This window comes from Chanos chanos, chromosome 2 (genome assembly GCF_902362185.1).
Source record: "Chanos chanos chromosome 2, fChaCha1.1, whole genome shotgun sequence".
Taxonomy (NCBI): Eukaryota; Metazoa; Chordata; class Actinopteri; order Gonorynchiformes; family Chanidae; genus Chanos; species Chanos chanos.
This window is the reverse complement of record NC_044496.1, coordinates 57304730-57322148: the sequence shown is the minus strand read 5'-3', so window position 1 is coordinate 57322148 and position 17419 is coordinate 57304730. Positions and strand designations below refer to the sequence as shown.

Below are 17419 nucleotides of genomic sequence, written 5' to 3'. Positions count from 1 at the left end.
AAAGGGTAAATGCAGAGAGTGATGACAAGGGACTGAGTCGCATTCTACAGTACCCGGGCACTTGAAGAGATTAAAAAACCGACTGCGATTTACGGGTATAAAACGTCCCCTAGGCAGACAACCGTCCCTTTACCTGTTTGTTCATAACACATTCTCAAATGTACTATGTGTGGAGTCATGATGGTTCAATAACAACCTCTAGGCCGAAAACACAGAAAGCGCCATGCTCACGTCTAAGATTGACAGTACTTATTTTGGGTACCTTTCTTCAAGAGTGTTTAGCTGCCCTCTACTGTCTATTTACGTCTTAACGTTAACATAGGTTCGTGCAGAGACAAAAATATATCATTCGGCGATATGTCTCTTCTTTGTACCTATAAATTACTCGCTCTAATTTTTGCATTACTTTGTGTTCCGCCGACAAAAGCGGTCTAGACTGCCCCAGCGGAGGAACCCAAGGAAGAGCGCCACAAAGAGGTTCTAAACCAGCTCTCCCTTTTGAAGTCTCAGTGCACTAGCTCAGTGCACTAGCTCTTCGTCATACTGGAACTTTCGTTGACTTCGAATGGTCAAAAATATATACTTAAGTTCAGGCGTCCTTCAGACACATAACCATTACAACCTCGACTCCTTTTACACCAGCTAGTCCAATCACACGTGACACGGTGGCGCTGTTGGCAAGATTAGCAGAGTTGTTGTTTTTTCTACCGCTCTGATTGGCAGGGTGTTCAGTTTGCCGCAATGGCTCGCGCAGTAACACAACTAAAAAGACCTAAGCACGGCAGACTCTCCAGCAAAAACAATTTCACGTAAACAATAGAATCAGTTACAATAATGAAAACTTGAAGTTATACGCAGATCTTCGAAATTCAAGTGCTCTACAAATTATACGAGGGATTCGCTATCTTATCTGTTTAAAGCGCCAGTGTAGTGTGTAGTGGGATGGGTCTAACTTTCTAGAAAAAGAAGTCCCGCTCATATGCGCCATTTCAGATCAGAGTATTCGCTTTGTTAGCAGAAACACTGCGATGGTGTTAGCGCTACATTCAGACGCGCCCGACATTTGAATTTAATACCGATAGATTTGACCTATCTGTTTCGTAGACTCGTGTCTCTCTTTATCGAGCGAACGCCAAAGATCAAAAAGAAGACCAAACGTGATCAGTGGCGTCTGATATATGTATATGTAACCCGAAGCTAGCTATTTAGCTTAGCAAGTATCGAGACGTCCCTTGGTCGCTTATCTAGAGAAAACAGTGGGAGCGTAGTTAGCTAGCTAGCATATGTTATATTGTAGCTTCCACTTCGGATCCCTTCGTCGAATTTATCGTCAAGTGCAAGTCTGTGTCTCTTGTTAATTTTCTTCGAACCGTATATTTAGTCACACTGACGACCACTGTACAAGACTCGAAGACTGAAGGGGAGATGGCGTCTTCAGTGGGAAACGTGGCTGATAGCACAGGTAAACGTGACAGATACATTTAATGTTAGCTTTGCTAATGTACTAACACCAATCACGAATCAGTTAACTTATTAAGTCAGTTTTCGGCCGAATGATCCGCTCTTGTCCCTTAATCAGTTAACATGATGAAAGATTAGGTTACCGGGCCTGTTTGTCATATATCTATGATGTTAACGCTAGCTGTCGTAGGTAGTCAGACACATAACTAGCATGTCTTTTGCATAGGCATAGGTAAGATGCTTAAGGAAAGAGACATCACAGTAGTCAATTGGACAGTTCTTTTGTATCATATATTTTCAATCAAGTACTGCGTGTACACTTATGAATTCATCACGAGCTGTTGGCATAAGTCTAAGAATGTTGCGGTATTTCTTTCTCCCCTGTTTTGTCATCATTTGGGCTCCATCATTCGTGCTTCAACACATTTCCTGTTTTTCATGCATTTCATGTCATTTGCTTAGCCACGCGCTTTTCATCAAAACAGCATTTAAAATGCTAAATTGACGTAGCCGCAAGTAGTAGAAGCTGAACATGCTTGAGAGAGACCAACGCGTTAAAATCTACACGTGTGTACAGTCCCGGGTATATACGGCTTAATGGAACACGTTTTTCTTCACACTAAGTATAGAATTGCTGATTTGCACGATTAAAATTCATGAATACATCCTGTACTTTGTGCACTACTTTCTTGTGAGTGGATTAGGCTTTGGTCTGTATGTATGATCTTGATCAAATGTATACGTCATGACAGTGGATTAAGTTTCATATCATTTCATCCTTATTTTGGTCTTTCTTTTTTTTTTATTTTTGAGTCATGTTTTGTTGCATTTCCATTTCTTCTAACATGTTGTTTCCCCCCCCCCCCTCCTCGGGTTCGCGTTGGTGCTCCAGAACCAACAAAACGTATGCTTTCCTTCCAAGGGTTGGCAGAGTTGGCGCACCGCGAGTATCAGTCGGGCGACTTTGAGGCGGCAGAGCGGCACTGCATGCAGCTGTGGAGACAGGAACCCGACAATACCGGGGTTCTGCTGCTGCTCTCCTCCATCCACTTCCAGTGCCGTAGGCTCGACAGGTGAGGTGGGCGGGGCGGCACAGTCTCTGGCTGGGCCACCTGGACAGTGCAGGGGCCTGCTGCTTCTCGGCTGTAGCTGCTCACGCTAACGAATGGTGTTCAATGGCTCAGTCGTCTGTTGGATGTTTCACTTTCAGTTCCTCCCCTCCTTCTCCTTCCGTCCCCCACAGGGTTCACTGGCAACACGCGTCCATGTTCTAATTGTACTTCGGTGGTGGTCATGATCTCTGCTGTTCTGAAATGGTCTTTGATGGGGGGGGGGGTGTGGGTGTAATATAACTGTTTGGGTGTTACTGGTTGGGTGTTATTGTTATTAGTACGAAGTGGAAATTTATTTCTCTGTCTTTGGCTTTATTGTAGTATCTGATATGAGCTTGCATGGATATGCCCTTATTTGGTAAAGTGAATGGATTGTGTTAGACACGTATATCTAAAATCTGCATTTGGATGTAACCTGTCTGTAAAGCAAAGTTTAATTTGAAAGTGGACAGATGAACAGGAAATGGATCCTGGTGATGTCTTTGGTTTATATACAAACATCATGAATCCTCTGAGAGACTGAGTACCTGACTGGTCAAACTGGGTCTTGACAACCTGTCACAAAACACTCCAGTCAGACAATATTTAAACATTAGAGCTTGTTAGTTTTTCCAGAAGGATGTAGTTCAACAGTGCATCTCTCAGTGACATGGTAAGCAAATGTGGATGACTTTGCAGAAATGGTACAGTTACCTGTGATGCTACTCAGTCCAAAATGGTGATTTCATCAGTTGGGTATATCCAGTTAGTGGGAAGAGCATCGTATCTAATCTGGTTCCAGTACGCTTGCCCTCATTTGCTTTTAAGCGCAGCGTCTCGCTTTTATTTGTTTGTTTATTTTTATATCTGTTTTGTTTCTCCTGCGGAAAGTTTTGTGGAGCAGGAGATAAGACCCTCCCCAGCCTCGGGGGCACGTCTGATTAGACTCACTCGTGTTCTTGTTTTTTATTTTGTCCTGACCTACAGGTCAGCTCACTTCAGCACTCTGGCCATCAAGCAGAACCCCATGCTGGCGGAGGCCTACTCTAACCTGGGCAACGTGTACAAGGAACGGGGCCAGCTGCAGGAGGCCATCGAGCATTACCGCCACGCCCTTCGTCTCAAACCCGACTTCATCGACGGATACATCAACCTGGCCGCGGCGCTGGTGGCGGCGGGGGACATGGAGGGAGCCGTGCAGGCCTACGTGTCTGCCTTACAGTATAACCCTGTGAGTGCTCTTAGAACGAGGCTGATCTGAGATCAGTTTTTTTTTTTTGCCCCACAAAAACAACATGCATCCCATTGTTTGTGCCCAAAGGGAAACCGATCCCACGTTGTCATAGCAGAGACGTGTGGTGCTTACGGCCCCGGATCTCTGGTCTTGTGCACTAGACACTTGTTTATATAGAATTAAAACAGCACTGCTTGTTTGTGTTTGATAATTGTGATATGTTTGTTTTTCTGGTGCAGGATTTGTATTGTGTTCGCAGCGACCTGGGAAACTTGCTCAAAGCGCTAGGGCGCTTGGAAGAGGCTAAGGTATGTTGCAACCGGTCGGCGGCTATGAACATGTGTAATGTGTTTATTTAGTTTCTTTCTTTCTTTTTTTTTTTGTTTTTCCTTCTTTTTATTTGTGTGTGTGAGTGTGTGTGTGTGTTTTTCTGTCATCCTAACCTGGCCCTTACTGTCCTTTTGGGCTCGAAGTCTCTAGAGAATTTTTTTTTTTTTGCCCGTAGACCCTCTTGTCCACCTGCTCTGCTGAGCGTGGTACCTTTTGCTGACCCCTCCTCTCTGTCCCTCCCCACCCCCCACCTGCCTTCACCACACACACCCACTCTCTCTCTCTCTCTCTCTTTCTCTCTCTCTCTCCACTCACTCTCTCTCTCTCTCTCTCTCTCTCTCTCTCTCTCTCTCTCTCTCTCTCTCTCTCTCTCCACTCACTCTGACATACAGCACAGACAGGTACACACTACTCACTCTCTCTCTCACACACACGCACACGCACACACGGAGGTCTTTCTCACACAGACATGAAGAAGAGTAGAGAATAACTCCCCATCTCCACTTTAACATTCCCCCAGCCAATGGGCTGGTATGATACTCCTATCTAGATAAGGCCAGTTGTTGCTTTTTAGAATTTTATTTATCTATCTATTTATTTACTTATTTATTTTTTTTCTGAACTACACACCCCCCCCCCCCGCCCCCCCTTGTCATAATGTCTGAAGAAAGCGTCATACCTCCCTTTTTTTGTTTTTTTGTTTTTTTGTTTATTTTTGTGAAGACTAGAGGCATCTCCATTCTCTTCATTCTCTTGTTCCATTCTGCCTCCCCTCCCTCTTCCTCCTCTGCTTCTCTCAGTGGAAATACACTGTGCTCCCCCCCCCCCTTCCCAGGCCTGGCTGTCAGTCAGCGCCTCCTCACACAGGAAGAAAGGCTGGCCTCCTCAGTCTGTCCCCACCGGGGACCTGAAAACACCTACTGTTAGACTGGCATGCTTGTGCTGTAGCACCTCTGGAGGGATAAAGCTGGCTCGGTCTTTGCGAGAAAAAAGTGGACTGATGGAGTTTAGTTGATCTTTGCTCTGCAAAAAATAAGATGGCTTCTAACATGTCTCCATTTATTTGTTTATTTACTTTCTATCCCCCTCTCAAATCATAAACGGCTACTCTTCCACATCACTCACGATAACTCAAAATAAGAAAAAGAAAAGCTGTTTTGTAAGCAGTTGGTGCAGATTTGCATTGTCTCTGTAACAGTAAGAAACGGCCCCCTGGCTCGGCTTCTCCGTGACCTCGCATGGACCTTCTGTCCTTCGGCCTGATTGAGCTTGACCTGGTCGGCAGTGTTGTCCTCCTGCTGGTTAGAAGCCCTCTTATTTGATGCCTGAGGGGGGAGGAGTGGGGAGGATCACCTGGGTGCGAGCAGTGTCCCCCCCCCCATGACCCGGTCGCTCCAGCCCCCCCGCGCGCTCGCACAGGGACCGTGGAGTGTGCGCGCTCAAGAGCTGTCTGCCTGACCCCCTCCAGCCAAACCCGCTCACATTGTACAGGGGCTCCACATTAACCTCATTCACCACGCGCCCCCCCCCCCCCCTTCAAAAACAAGAAACACCCCATCCCCGAACACCCCCATCCCACATTATACCCCCCTCTCTCATACGAGACATCCCATTCAATTCGGCCCCATCCCACCATCCCACCGTAACTCCCCGCCAGCCTCTCCAGTGAGAGCGGCCGGGTCAGTGACAGAGTGTTTGAGCGGTTGCTTATTTTAGGACCGTGAGTTAGCCCCAGGCTGAGCCAGGCAGACAGCTCCAAATCTGCACTCCACTGCACGCGTCAGAGGTGGGGATAGAGAGAGAGAAATACGCACGCGCAGCAAAAGCATTGACCTCTTTATTTCAGAGCTGTGGAGGCTTCTAGATACAAATCATTAAACCCCAGCCTTTTTTTCCCCCCCTTACCCATTGGCCAGGATTCAGGAAAACAGGACAGGATAAAGAAAACAAAGGTATTAATTTCATCCAAGTAAGAAGAATTAAAAAAATAAAAGAATCATTGATATATTTTTTTTTTTTATGGTTTTCTCTCTGAGTATGCCATGATTTATTAATATTATCATACCCAAGGAAATGTTGATCAGTTCATTTGGGGAAAGATCAAGCCAGTAAGCCTCCCTCCTTTTCCCAACAGGAAGATAAAATCAGTCACTTTGGGTTTCAAAATAAAAGTATCACTTGAAGCCTTTCTTCTCTCCTGTCCCCCTAGCATTTTTTCTGATCTCTCCTTAAAAAAAAAAGAAAAAAAAAAAGGTAAAGTAAGTCCCTTTACATTGCATGACTGGAAACTAAGAATAGGTTAAGTTCATTTTTTTCCTCTTTTTTTATTTTTTTTTTTTTAATTTTATTTTGCTTTGTTTTGTTCTGAATAAAATACTTTTTATGTCCATGTGAAACAAATGTATTGATTGCCAACTATTACTAACGCTCTTTTTTTTTTCTTATTTTGTCTCTCTTGGTTTTTTCCACCACTGATATTGTTATTTAGAAGGTTTCAGGTGGGTGACACAATTCCCCCGCGTAGGTGCCTGGCGGACAGGAACACTAGAGCAGCCACAGTCTCCTCCTCCTCTTCCAGCTGCGGGCGCCCCCCCAGACAAAGTCCCAAAATATGGTAACGGGTTTGTAACTGACAACAAAAGAAAAACACTTCATGCCTGAGTTCTTCTGTCTTGTGGCTACCTTTGAAGAACAAAAGAAAAACGAGAGAAAGTAATTAAAAGAGAAAGAAAGTATGATAAACACTCCTTTTTTTCTTTTTTTCACAACTTTAACATCGGCCAGCTTTTTTTCTAGAAGTAATTAAAAGACAAATGGATTGGATTCAGTACAAAAAAAAAAAACACAAACAAACAAACAAACAGTAAGATCCCTCTAACTCTCTTACTCGTTGATTGATTTTTTTTTTTTTATTGTTTTATTTATTTATTTGTTTATTTTTTTGGTCCTGTTGATTTTTGGGTTTATGAAGTTTTGTTTTCTTCTTTATTTGGAGTTGCAGCGTTTCTGCTGAACAGATGATGCGCTGTGAGTCTACAGTGGCGCAAGGGCTGCGCAGCGACAAAAAACCTTCAAACGTGACCAAAGGCGCGGGCGCGGGCGCATGCGCGTGTGCTCACCACATGCCTCCCCTTTACCCCCTCACCCCCCCCGGCCTGCCGGCCGTAGACCTCACACGCCCCTCTGCCCCCCCCAGCCAGCGTGGCACCCAGCGGACCCCTGTCCCTGTAGAGGACATCATTGGCATGTTCCACGTTTTTGTCATCTTTAATAAAGATCATTCATTCCTCTCTAACCCCGCCCCCCCCCCCCTCTGCAAAATGATAATGAGATCCTGGACTTACGCTTTCGACCCCCTCCCCTTTCGTTAACCTGGTTGTCCTGAAGGGCAGCGGGTATCCGAGCGTGTGCCAGTCTGATGGGTTCTCAGGGTCTCGGGCACCAGGTCTGCGGTTGGCGCACTGAGCCGGAGTTAGCGCTGGCGGCGACCGCGGAGCGGCGGGTACCACCGCCGCCGCCCGCGTGGCATTTTGCGCTGGCATTACAGGGACCTTCACCTGCACTCAGCACTCGGCACGCGAGGTTGTGAGAGAGCAAAGCGCTCTGGTCCGGTCTCGGACGTCTCAAGACGTTTTTTACGCGTAGTCGCTGTCGAAATTCACAACTTGGCAGATTCCGCCGGGGCATCATTCGGTAAGGTAGGGGTGTAGCGACGGGATCCTGTTAGCGTGGCAAAGGCTTGGTGTGGAGGAGAGCATAACTGAACCGTGGCGGTCTGAGTGTGGGAGCGGGTCGGATTGGCGCAGCGTAGGGATAAGCGTGCAGCTTAGCGCGGCAGAGTTCGGCGCCCGCGAGCCCACGCTGTAGACTCACTTTTTGCTTTAGCGGAGAACGAACACTAACTATGTCTTATCTGCCCCTTTTTGTTTTCTTTTCTTCCTTTTTATTCAATCTTTTTATTTTATTCTTTTACAAACCTCCCTCCCTCCCTCCCTCCCTCGCCCCCTCCCCTCCTTTCCTCCCTCGACTTCACTCTGCCTCTCTCTCCTCCTCCTCCTCCTCCTCTGGTTTTCATTGTTAACCCACCTAAGGCTTGTTATCTGAAGGCTATTGAGACGCAGCCTAACTTTGCCGTGGCCTGGAGCAACCTGGGCTGTGTGTTCAATGCCCAGGGAGAGATCTGGTTGGCCATCCACCATTTTGAGAAGGTGAGTGTGCTTCTTGAACGCCTGTTGAGTGAACGCTGTAGCGTGTTGTCTTCAGTGGTTGGGTTTTGGGCTTTGGTAATTGTAATACTCTGTACGTTTGTTTTCCAGGCCGTGACATTTGGACCCAAACTTCTTGGATGCGTACATCAACTTGGGCAACGTTCTGAAAGAAGCCCGCATTTTTGACAGGTGAGCTCTCCTTTTAATGTGTGTTTTGTCATCACCTCTTAATGTAGGCTTGATAGCAGGTGTGTGTGTGTGTGTGTGTGTGCGCATGCCTTAACCAATTAGATACCACATTGATGAAAACCAGCAGGGGTTGGCCCCGCCCTCTTTTTAGTGTGTGACCCATGGTCCCCAGGTCACGGTCACGGGCAGTGTGTCTTTAACTCATTTTAGTCTGCGTTTTCATCGCTGACCTGGATTGTTATTGGTCTTCTCCCGGTGACAGGGCTGTTGCTGGTTACCTCCGCGCCCTGAGCCTGAGTCCCAACCATGCTGTCGTCCACGGCAACCTGGCGTGCGTTTACTACGAACAGGGCCTGATCGACCTGGCCATCGACACTTACCGCCGTGCCATTGAGCTCCAGCCTCACTTCCCCGATGCCTATTGTAACCTTGCCAATGCCCTGAAGGAGAAGGGAAATGTAAGCCCCTAATATACTCAGTCTGTCTGTGTGTGTGTGTGTGTGTGTGTGTCCGTCTTGACAGAACCATGTTTTGTGTTTTAAACGTGCACCATAGGTAGCATAAAAGACGGTTTGTATTGCTGTGTTGTTGTACGAGGGTAGGTCAGATCTGACGGTGAAATACAGTGTGTCTTTTGAAAGGTTTTTAGCTGCTTTGAATGGACTAACTGGCTGTAAATGATCAGAGGAAAGAGATGTAGTGTGATTAGGTTTAACCGGCCTCCCTCATCAGGCTGTGTCGAGTCTCTCCTGTGTCTGTGGAGGTACGTGTGTTAACGCTGGTGGCCTGTCTGTTCTCTCAGGTGTCTGAGGCTGAAGAATGCTACAACACTGCCTTGCGCTTGTGTCCCACACACGCCGACTCCCTCAACAACCTTGCCAACATCAAACGGGAGCAGGGGAACATCGAAGAGGCTGTGCAGCTCTACAGAAAAGCCCTGGAGGTCAGAAAACGTCAACACTACGCTCAGGGCATTTTAACATCCCTCATGTTAAGCCGTGACTGACCTAGTGTTGTCTGTCTGTGTGTGTGTGTGTGTGTGTGTGTGTGTTTAGGTGTTCCCTGAGTTTGCTGCAGCCCACTCTAATCTTGCCAGTGTCCTTCAGCAGCAGGGCAAGCTGCAGGAGGCTCTCATGCACTATAAGGAGGCCATTCGGTATGTTAAAGCATCCATCCTCTCTCTCACTGGATACACTGGTGTGGGGTGTTTTTTTTCTTTATGTGGCTTTGAGATGATGGATTGTAGCTGATTGTTTGTAATTGTTTTGTAATCGGGGTGTGTGCGCGTTGTTCTCCGCTCAGAATCAGCCCCACGTTTGCCGACGCCTACTCTAACATGGGCAACACGCTGAAGGAAATGCAGGATGTGCAGGGGGCTCTTCAGTGCTACACACGCGCCATTCAGATAAACCCCGCCTTCGCCGACGCCCACAGCAACCTCGCCTCTATACACAAGGTACTGCCACGCACACCCACGCGCACGCACACACACACACACACACACACAAGCCAGTCACAGGTCAAGCCCGTCATTTGAAACACAGTAACCCAGACCTTGTTTCGTGTTTTAAGTTTGTGTTTGTGTTTGGTCATGTACCAAATGTGGGATTTTGTTGTTGCCGCAGGACTCCGGGAACATTCCAGAAGCTATTGCATCTTACCGCACAGCCCTGAAGCTCAAGCCCGATTTCCCCGACGCTTACTGTAATCTGGCCCACTGTCTCCAGGTGGGTGCTGCTCACGAGAGCTCGTCCCAAAAAAAAAAAAAACCTCGCCCCGCCCTCCCCGAATGAGGCCTTGAGTCTTAAAACCGTGAATCTGTTTCCCCTCGGCAGATCGTGTGCGACTGGACGGACTATGACGAGCGCATGAAGAAGCTGGTGAGCATCGTGGCCGACCAGCTGGACAAGAACAGACTGCCCTCAGTGCACCCTCACCACAGCATGCTCTACCCTCTGTCTCACAGCTTCCGCAAAGCCATCGCCGAGAGACACGGCAACCTGTGCCTGGACAAGGTCTGACCCTCTGACCCCGAATCTGTTCCCTGTTTCCATCCACCCCCAGTGAGCTAATATCTCATGAAACATTGCCCCTTTTTCCCCCCGAAGCGTGTACTAGTGTTTTTATGTGGAAATGCCTGTTCTTAGACGAAGCGGTTAGTCAGTTTTGTCGTGGAAGGTTATTCTCGTACGTGTTTTGGTTAATGTGACGTTTTGCTGGTGCCTCACAGATCAATGCCTTGCACAAACCTCCCTATGAGCATCCTAAAGACCTGAAGTCCAGCGGAGGGCGTCTGCGTGTGGGTTACGTCAGCTCGGATTTTGGCAACCACCCCACCTCTCACCTCATGCAGTCTATCCCCGGCATGCACAACTCTGAGAAGTTTGAGGTGAGTCCGTCTGACCGCCGACCCTCGATGGGTCTTACGTTTTTACTTTTTATCAACGGCCAGACTCTCTGTCTCTTTGGGTAAACTCACAGTGATTGAGCAGTCAGTGATTCAGTGTTGTGTTGAATTATTAATTTTTTTTTTTTTTACGCTGATTTGTTCTGTGTTTCAGGTTTTCTGCTACGCCTTGAGCCCAGACGACAGCACCAACTTCAGAGTCAAAGTCATGGCTGAGGCTCATCACTTTATCGACCTGTCCCAGGTGAGGAGGAGTTTCACTGCTCTTGCTTTGTTTTTTTTTCTGCTCATTCCCCAACCACAGAGTTACAGGTGTTTTTCATCCTGCGGATGTCTGCGGTCCCTTTTGTTCCCGCAGATCCCCTGTAACGGGAAGGCTGCCGACAGAATCCACCAGGACGGGGTCCACATCCTGGTCAACATGAACGGCTACACCAAGGGCGCACGCAACGAGCTCTTCGCCCTGCGGCCAGCTCCCATTCAGGTACGTCAGACAGAAACAGGAGCACTGCGTGAACGCTCTCATTTAGTAATGTAAAGCTTTGAAGCAAGCGTTTCTTGAAGAAGGGGCTCAAGACATACTGGCATTGTTGCCCAGGGTCCCCAGACTAATGGTCTAGGGAAACGAGTTGTTTTTTTTTTTTTCTGTGGTGACATTTTGTTTGGAAATGCTTTGGGTTTTAAAATCGCCCGTTGCCGTTTGTCCCGTTGCCTAGGCGATGTGGCTGGGCTATCCCGGCACCAGCGGCGCCCCCTTCATGGACTACATCATCTCGGATAAGGAGACGTCTCCCGTCGAGCTGAGCGAGCAGTACTCTGAGAAACTGGCCTACATGCCCAACACCTTCTTCATCGGAGACCACGCCAACATGTTCCCCCACCTCAAGGCAAGGCTGGCGCCGCTTCTGCCCTGTACCGCCTCGTTAACTGTTCTGTCCTGATCCGCATCGATTCTGAGCGTGCCGTTTCGAAAACTGTTCCGCGTCATTTCAGAACGTTGTCTTTTGTCCCCGCCTCTTTGAGTTGAAATGAGCTTTTGTACTTGCCTCCACAGAAAAAAGCAGTGATCGACTTCAAGTCGAACGGACACATCTTCGACAATCGTATCGTGCTAAATGGAATCGACCTCAAAGCTTTCTTGGACAGCCTGCCGGACGTCAAAGTGATCAAGGTCAGGGAATTTAAAAAAAAAAAAAAAAAAAAGACAGAAGGCAATTAGTATGCGTTGCGAGTTGTCCTGTGTGTGTGTAAGGTTGTTCTCCTGTGGTTTGCGCTGTGTGTGCAGATGGAGTGTGAGAACCAGGAGGGCTCAGATGGTAACGGAGCTCTGTCCATGCCAGTCATCCCCATGAACACTGCCGCTGAAGCCATCATTAACATGATAAACCAGGGTCAGATCCAGGTCACCATCAACGGCTTCACCGTCAGCAACGGCCTGGCCACCACGCAGGTACGACTCGCCAGCTTCAGCCTCGCACAGCACCAAACCATCACCTCTCACAGCCCAGAGGAGGGAGGGCTCTTCTGTCCTCTGCCTGTTTCTCATTGGTCATGGCTCTGTCCTTTGCTGTCCACTTGCAGCATGTTTGTCAAAACACCAGATCAGTTTCAGTAATTGTAGTAGATGCAGGTGTGTGTTTTTTTTTTTTTTACCAGTTGGGACATGGCTCAGAAATGGATGAGGGGGGAAATCATAATCCGTTGGGATCAAAGTAGCCTTACAGGGTTTTTTTTTATTTTTTATCTGCTCTTATTGATTTTTCTCTTTCCTCGTGATCACGGTCCTCTGCTGTGGTTGTAATGCGGTTCAGTGATCTTTTTCTTAATTTGCACGGGCCTCAGTATTGTCATCAAACTCCACTGCCCTTTTATCCTCAGTGTCCTCATGTTTCTCAATCACTCGGTGAGGTCTGCCTCTCCTTAATCCATGAGCGAATTGAACCGAACTGGTTTTCAGCCGAGCGCCGAAAGCTACAGACCGGAAGCAAGCTGATGGTGGGAGTGTTGGGTGATGACGCGTGATTGGTCTGTCGGTCTGTCAGTCTGCAGTTTGTGGGAGCCAGTTTTACTCGTTTCTAATGTGCAAACCTGACTCTTTCTCTGTCCCGCGTGCCCTTGTCAAACCTGCGGTGCCAGTTGGCGGGGATGGAACATCACACCGTGTTGTTGTTTTTGCAGATTTTTACAGTGGAGGAGGTTGTAGTGTCTGGGACTGTAGCTCTGCAGGTATGGCTCACTCTGGCCGGCTGGCAGAAGCACACACGGGCCGTGCCCTGTCCGACCTCTTCCCCCCAGATCCCTCACCTCACCTGGGCCTCTTAACACCACACTCAGCCGCTTAGAGGTGGAGGAACTAGGGCATGTCTAAAAATGGGCACCAGAATCACAAAGCAAAGCACATGCCTTCCCTCTCTGTGTGTGTTTGTGTTTGTGTTTTTAAACTGGGCTTTGTGTAGCTAATGTTTCCTGCTTTTATATGTGTATATATATGTATTTATTTATGCTTAGATCAACAACAAAGCCGCCACGGGCGAGGAAGTTCCTCGAACGATTGTCGTGACCACTCGCTCTCAGTACGGCCTCCCTGAGGATTCCATCGTTTACTGCAACTTCAATCAGCTCTACAAGATTGACCCGCCCACCCTGCAGATGTGGGCCAATGTAAGTGCAGGGTTTCTTTCTTTTCTCCTTCCCATACATGGGAATCCTCTCGTATCTCAGAAATAACTTCAGCGTTCTATCGATGTGTCCAACTGGGACCTTCTGAGTGCAGGCGGCCTCGGGAGAGCCTGAGTGTTTAACATGAATTATTTGGGCGGGGACACCAGTGTGTAAAACTGATAAACACTGCCTCTCAGAAACAGTTGGATGTACTGTACCGCATGTTTGGAGTGACCTCTAGGAGAATGCACCATATCAGTCTAATACATATACACAGGCAGGACTAATAGCTCTTGGAAACATCCACCAAACCCTGATGATGATTGTTGTTGTTGTTGTTGTTGTTGTTGTCGTCCAGATCCTGAAGCGTGTGCCCAACAGCGTGCTTTGGCTGCTGCGTTTCCCTGCCGTGGGTGAACCCAACATTCAGCAGTACGCTCAGAACATGGGCCTCCCCGCATCTCGGATCATCTTCTCCCCCGTGGCTCCCAAAGAGGAGCACGTTAGGCGCGGCCAGTTGGCCGACGTGTGCCTGGACACGCCCCTCTGTAACGGCCACACCACGGGCATGGACGTCCTCTGGGCTGGCACCCCCATGGTCACCATGCCAGGTCAGCGCCACTAAGTCACACCCACAGGCCCAGGAGGCTTTGCCTTGCACCAGGAGTTTATAATCTAACGCTCATAACTTTTCGCCTCTTTTTACCTCCCCACAGGTGAGACACTTGCGTCCCGCGTGGCAGCGTCTCAGCTGACGTGTCTTGGGTGCCCAGAGCTCATCGCACAGAGTCGCCAGGGTTACGAGGATGTGGCCGTGAAGCTGGGGACAGACATGGAGTAGTAAGTGAACAGTTTTACTCTGGTTGACGTGTCATATCTGATCTGTTATGTGAACCAGACTGTAACCGTGCCTCTGACCTGTGTCCTCTCCCCCCCCCCCCCCCAGTCTGAAGAAGATCCGTGCCCGTGTGTGGAAGCAGCGCATCTGCAGTCCCCTCTTTAACACCAAGCAGTACACCGTGGACCTGGAGAAGCTGTACCTGGAGATGTGGGAGCACCACGCCAGCGGGGGCAAGCCCGAGCACCTGGTCAAACTGCCCGCCATCGAGAGCAGCGAGAGCGCCTGAACTCTTGAGTCAGCCTCTTCTTCCCTGGCCCCGCCCCCCAACCCCCCCCCAGTCACCCGTCCCTCCCCACCGCTCTGCCTCATCCTGAAAGTCGTCTATTTAGCATCATCTAACCCCGCCTCCCCCCCCCCCCCCCCCCCCCCCCCCCACTCTGAGCCCATCCCCCACCCCCACATCTTCACCCAAATCACAGAGACTCCATGGAGCCTGCAGTTGTGCACCCATCACCATAGACTGAAAGTCTCTCTCTCTCTCTGTTTTGTTTCTGGAGCCAGAGAGGAGCTGTGGATTGTTTTGGCTCCTCCACTGAGACTCTGAATGAAACATATTCACGCTCGGCCCTGACGGCCTGGCTTTTTTTTGTTTTTGTTTTTGTTTTTTTCTTTTTCTTCTTTGTCTGTGTGTGGGATCTATAAGGGGACCTGATGACCAGTGAGTCCCTTCCAATGAATTGTGATTTTTTTTTCTCATAATTGGAAGAAGAGTTTTTAGTTGAAAGGGACAGTCGTGCATCTCGGAGGAGGTAACAGGAACGTCACTGGAGTGAATGATCAGCTTTAACGTATGCCTGTATGAACTCTGTCCTGTTAATCGACAGCCCAGCTTCTTTTCGGTATTGTTTTGTTTTTGATTCGTTTTCTCTCTTTTTTTTTTTTGACCTTTTTAGCATATTCATGTCCTTTAAAAGAGAGGACAAAAAAAAAACCCCAGATGCATTGGAATATGACGATCACATTTGAGGACATGCCAACGTTTTTCCAGTCTAATATCAATGTTAGATGTGATTGAATTGTTTGTCCCTCCCCCTCTGCTCTGTGTTGTCAGAGAACAGTGGATGTAAATGAGCTAGACACACACACACAGGAGCATGTGGGCAGTAAATGTGTAAAGGGCCTGCTTTTCCACCATAGTACTGATCCACTCGCAAAACTTTTGTTTGGATTATTTTTAGCAGGACAGCCTAGGTAAGTATTTTCTAAGCCGTCTCTATTTTGTACTTCTGTCTGTCTCTCTCTTAACCATCGTATTTATGCTCTGTCAGTGGGTTTCCTGCAAGGCTCTTTACTAAAACCTGTTGAAATAAAGAAATGTGGCAAACTTTGAAACGAGTCGGGTCGCAACTGTTTTGCTGTCATGTATTGTCTTTCTCTCAAAACATAAATGAAATAATGCTTAGGACATTTCCATGGACTTATAGCAGATAATGCACGGGGTCATTAAGAGATCTGGTCTATAATCTCAGCTAGGTTGTTGTGCCTGCCTGTCATTGAATAAAGCGTTGTGAGTATACATCAAAACCCAGTGAGGTCGTTCTGTTCTAAACAATAAAAACTGTTTACATGTTTTTTGGGGGTTTTTTTTGTCGTGTGTGGATATATTAAAGACATCGGTATCATTTCAACTCTTGAGACTTCTTAATCAAGCATGAAACGGCTTGTTTAAACATCTGTGGGTAGATTCTTTGGAATTGTTACACTTGACAGATGATCACAATGGTAGCTTGTTTTCGGGGGCCTATTCAAATATGTGCACGCATCCGGTTTAGTGAAACTGGAATCGCTGAAGTATTAAGTAACTTCTTCCTCTTTGTGTACTTTAGGCAACTGCAACATACAGGTCTTAAGTTAGCTGTTTATACTAATTTTAAAATTGCGCACTTTCCGTGATCCAAGTATTTGCAGAAACACTTGACTATTTTTCAAGAAGGTTTTTTTAAAATTAAATATTAGAAAAGAATGTACACCACCACACTACATAATACAAATATTTACAAAGTCAGGGGTAAACATTACAAAACTTCACAAAACAAGCTTATACGCTTGTACGGATTTTATTTATTTATTTATTTATTTATTTTTACATTATGCAAAGTGCTCAGTTTCTGTTTGAAACAAAGTAAAAGAAGGTTTTTGATTAACTCGTTTCTTTGTATATGGGAAATCCTATATTCATATAATCAACAAATTAACAGTTTATCAATACCTGGTTTATTACAATAATACCAAACTATATCTCTCTCACTTGGTGTTACTCTCGTGTTCGCTTCTCTTAATTAAAACATATTTATATTATTCCAAAATATTTTTGAGCGTCTAACATTACTGTACCGAATAGAGAAGAAGAAATACATCACTATGCATAGCCCCCCTTACCCATACAGACCTCCAGCCCCGTGAACTGAGCATCAGTAATCCATTCTCTAAGCAGCCGCTGAAATACATTTCAAAATAAAAGTCAACTGTGAGGAGACTTGTTCTTCTCTTTAATTCTATTTATTTCTAATTGAGTATATTATTGTCTTTATTATTATTATTATTATTATTATAATAATAATAATAATAATAATAATAATAATAATAATAATAAAAGGTGTTTAATTAAAAAAAAAAAAAGAAAGAAAAACAGGAACTTCAGGAGAGTCAGAAGGAGAGAGTTTCTGCAGTTGTATTTATTCCACTGATAGTTTGTGGAAGCTGATTTCACTTGATCAGTCGATCTCTCGCTGACTCGCTGTTCATCCGTGTATGATTTTTGGTAATAAGAACGTTTCAAACTGGTGTCGCCCCTTGATTTTTAGTTTGAAAACTGTCCCCGGCGGAAACACTTCACCGTTTCTAATTTCACACAGTTCCTCAGTTCACAACTTCCTGTCCGCTAATTTTGAATCCTCGTTGTTGTAGTCGTAGCTACATAGATAGAAAATAGAGAAG

The 17419-nt window shown here is 46.8% G+C and overlaps 1 protein-coding gene across 1 annotated transcript; it reads left to right on the top strand.

Moving 5' to 3' along the window:
* The first annotated feature begins 1002 nt into the window (after positions 1–1002).
* On the top strand, positions 1003–15814 carry LOC115805917 (UDP-N-acetylglucosamine--peptide N-acetylglucosaminyltransferase 110 kDa subunit-like). Its single transcript, XM_030766623.1, is given in 23 exon segments — positions 1003–1462; positions 2384–2534; positions 3540–3783; positions 4026–4094; positions 8208–8324; positions 8433–8441; positions 8443–8513; positions 8776–8971; positions 9316–9456; positions 9569–9669; positions 9816–9969; positions 10139–10240; positions 10349–10528; positions 10744–10902; positions 11075–11164; positions 11279–11404; positions 11637–11807; positions 11975–12091; positions 12206–12370; positions 13429–13581; positions 13940–14192; positions 14298–14421; positions 14528–15814. Coding segments are annotated over 23 exon segments (3111 nt in total). The 5' UTR covers positions 1003–1425; the 3' UTR covers positions 14709–15814.
* The last annotated feature ends 1605 nt before the right edge of the window (positions 15815–17419 follow it).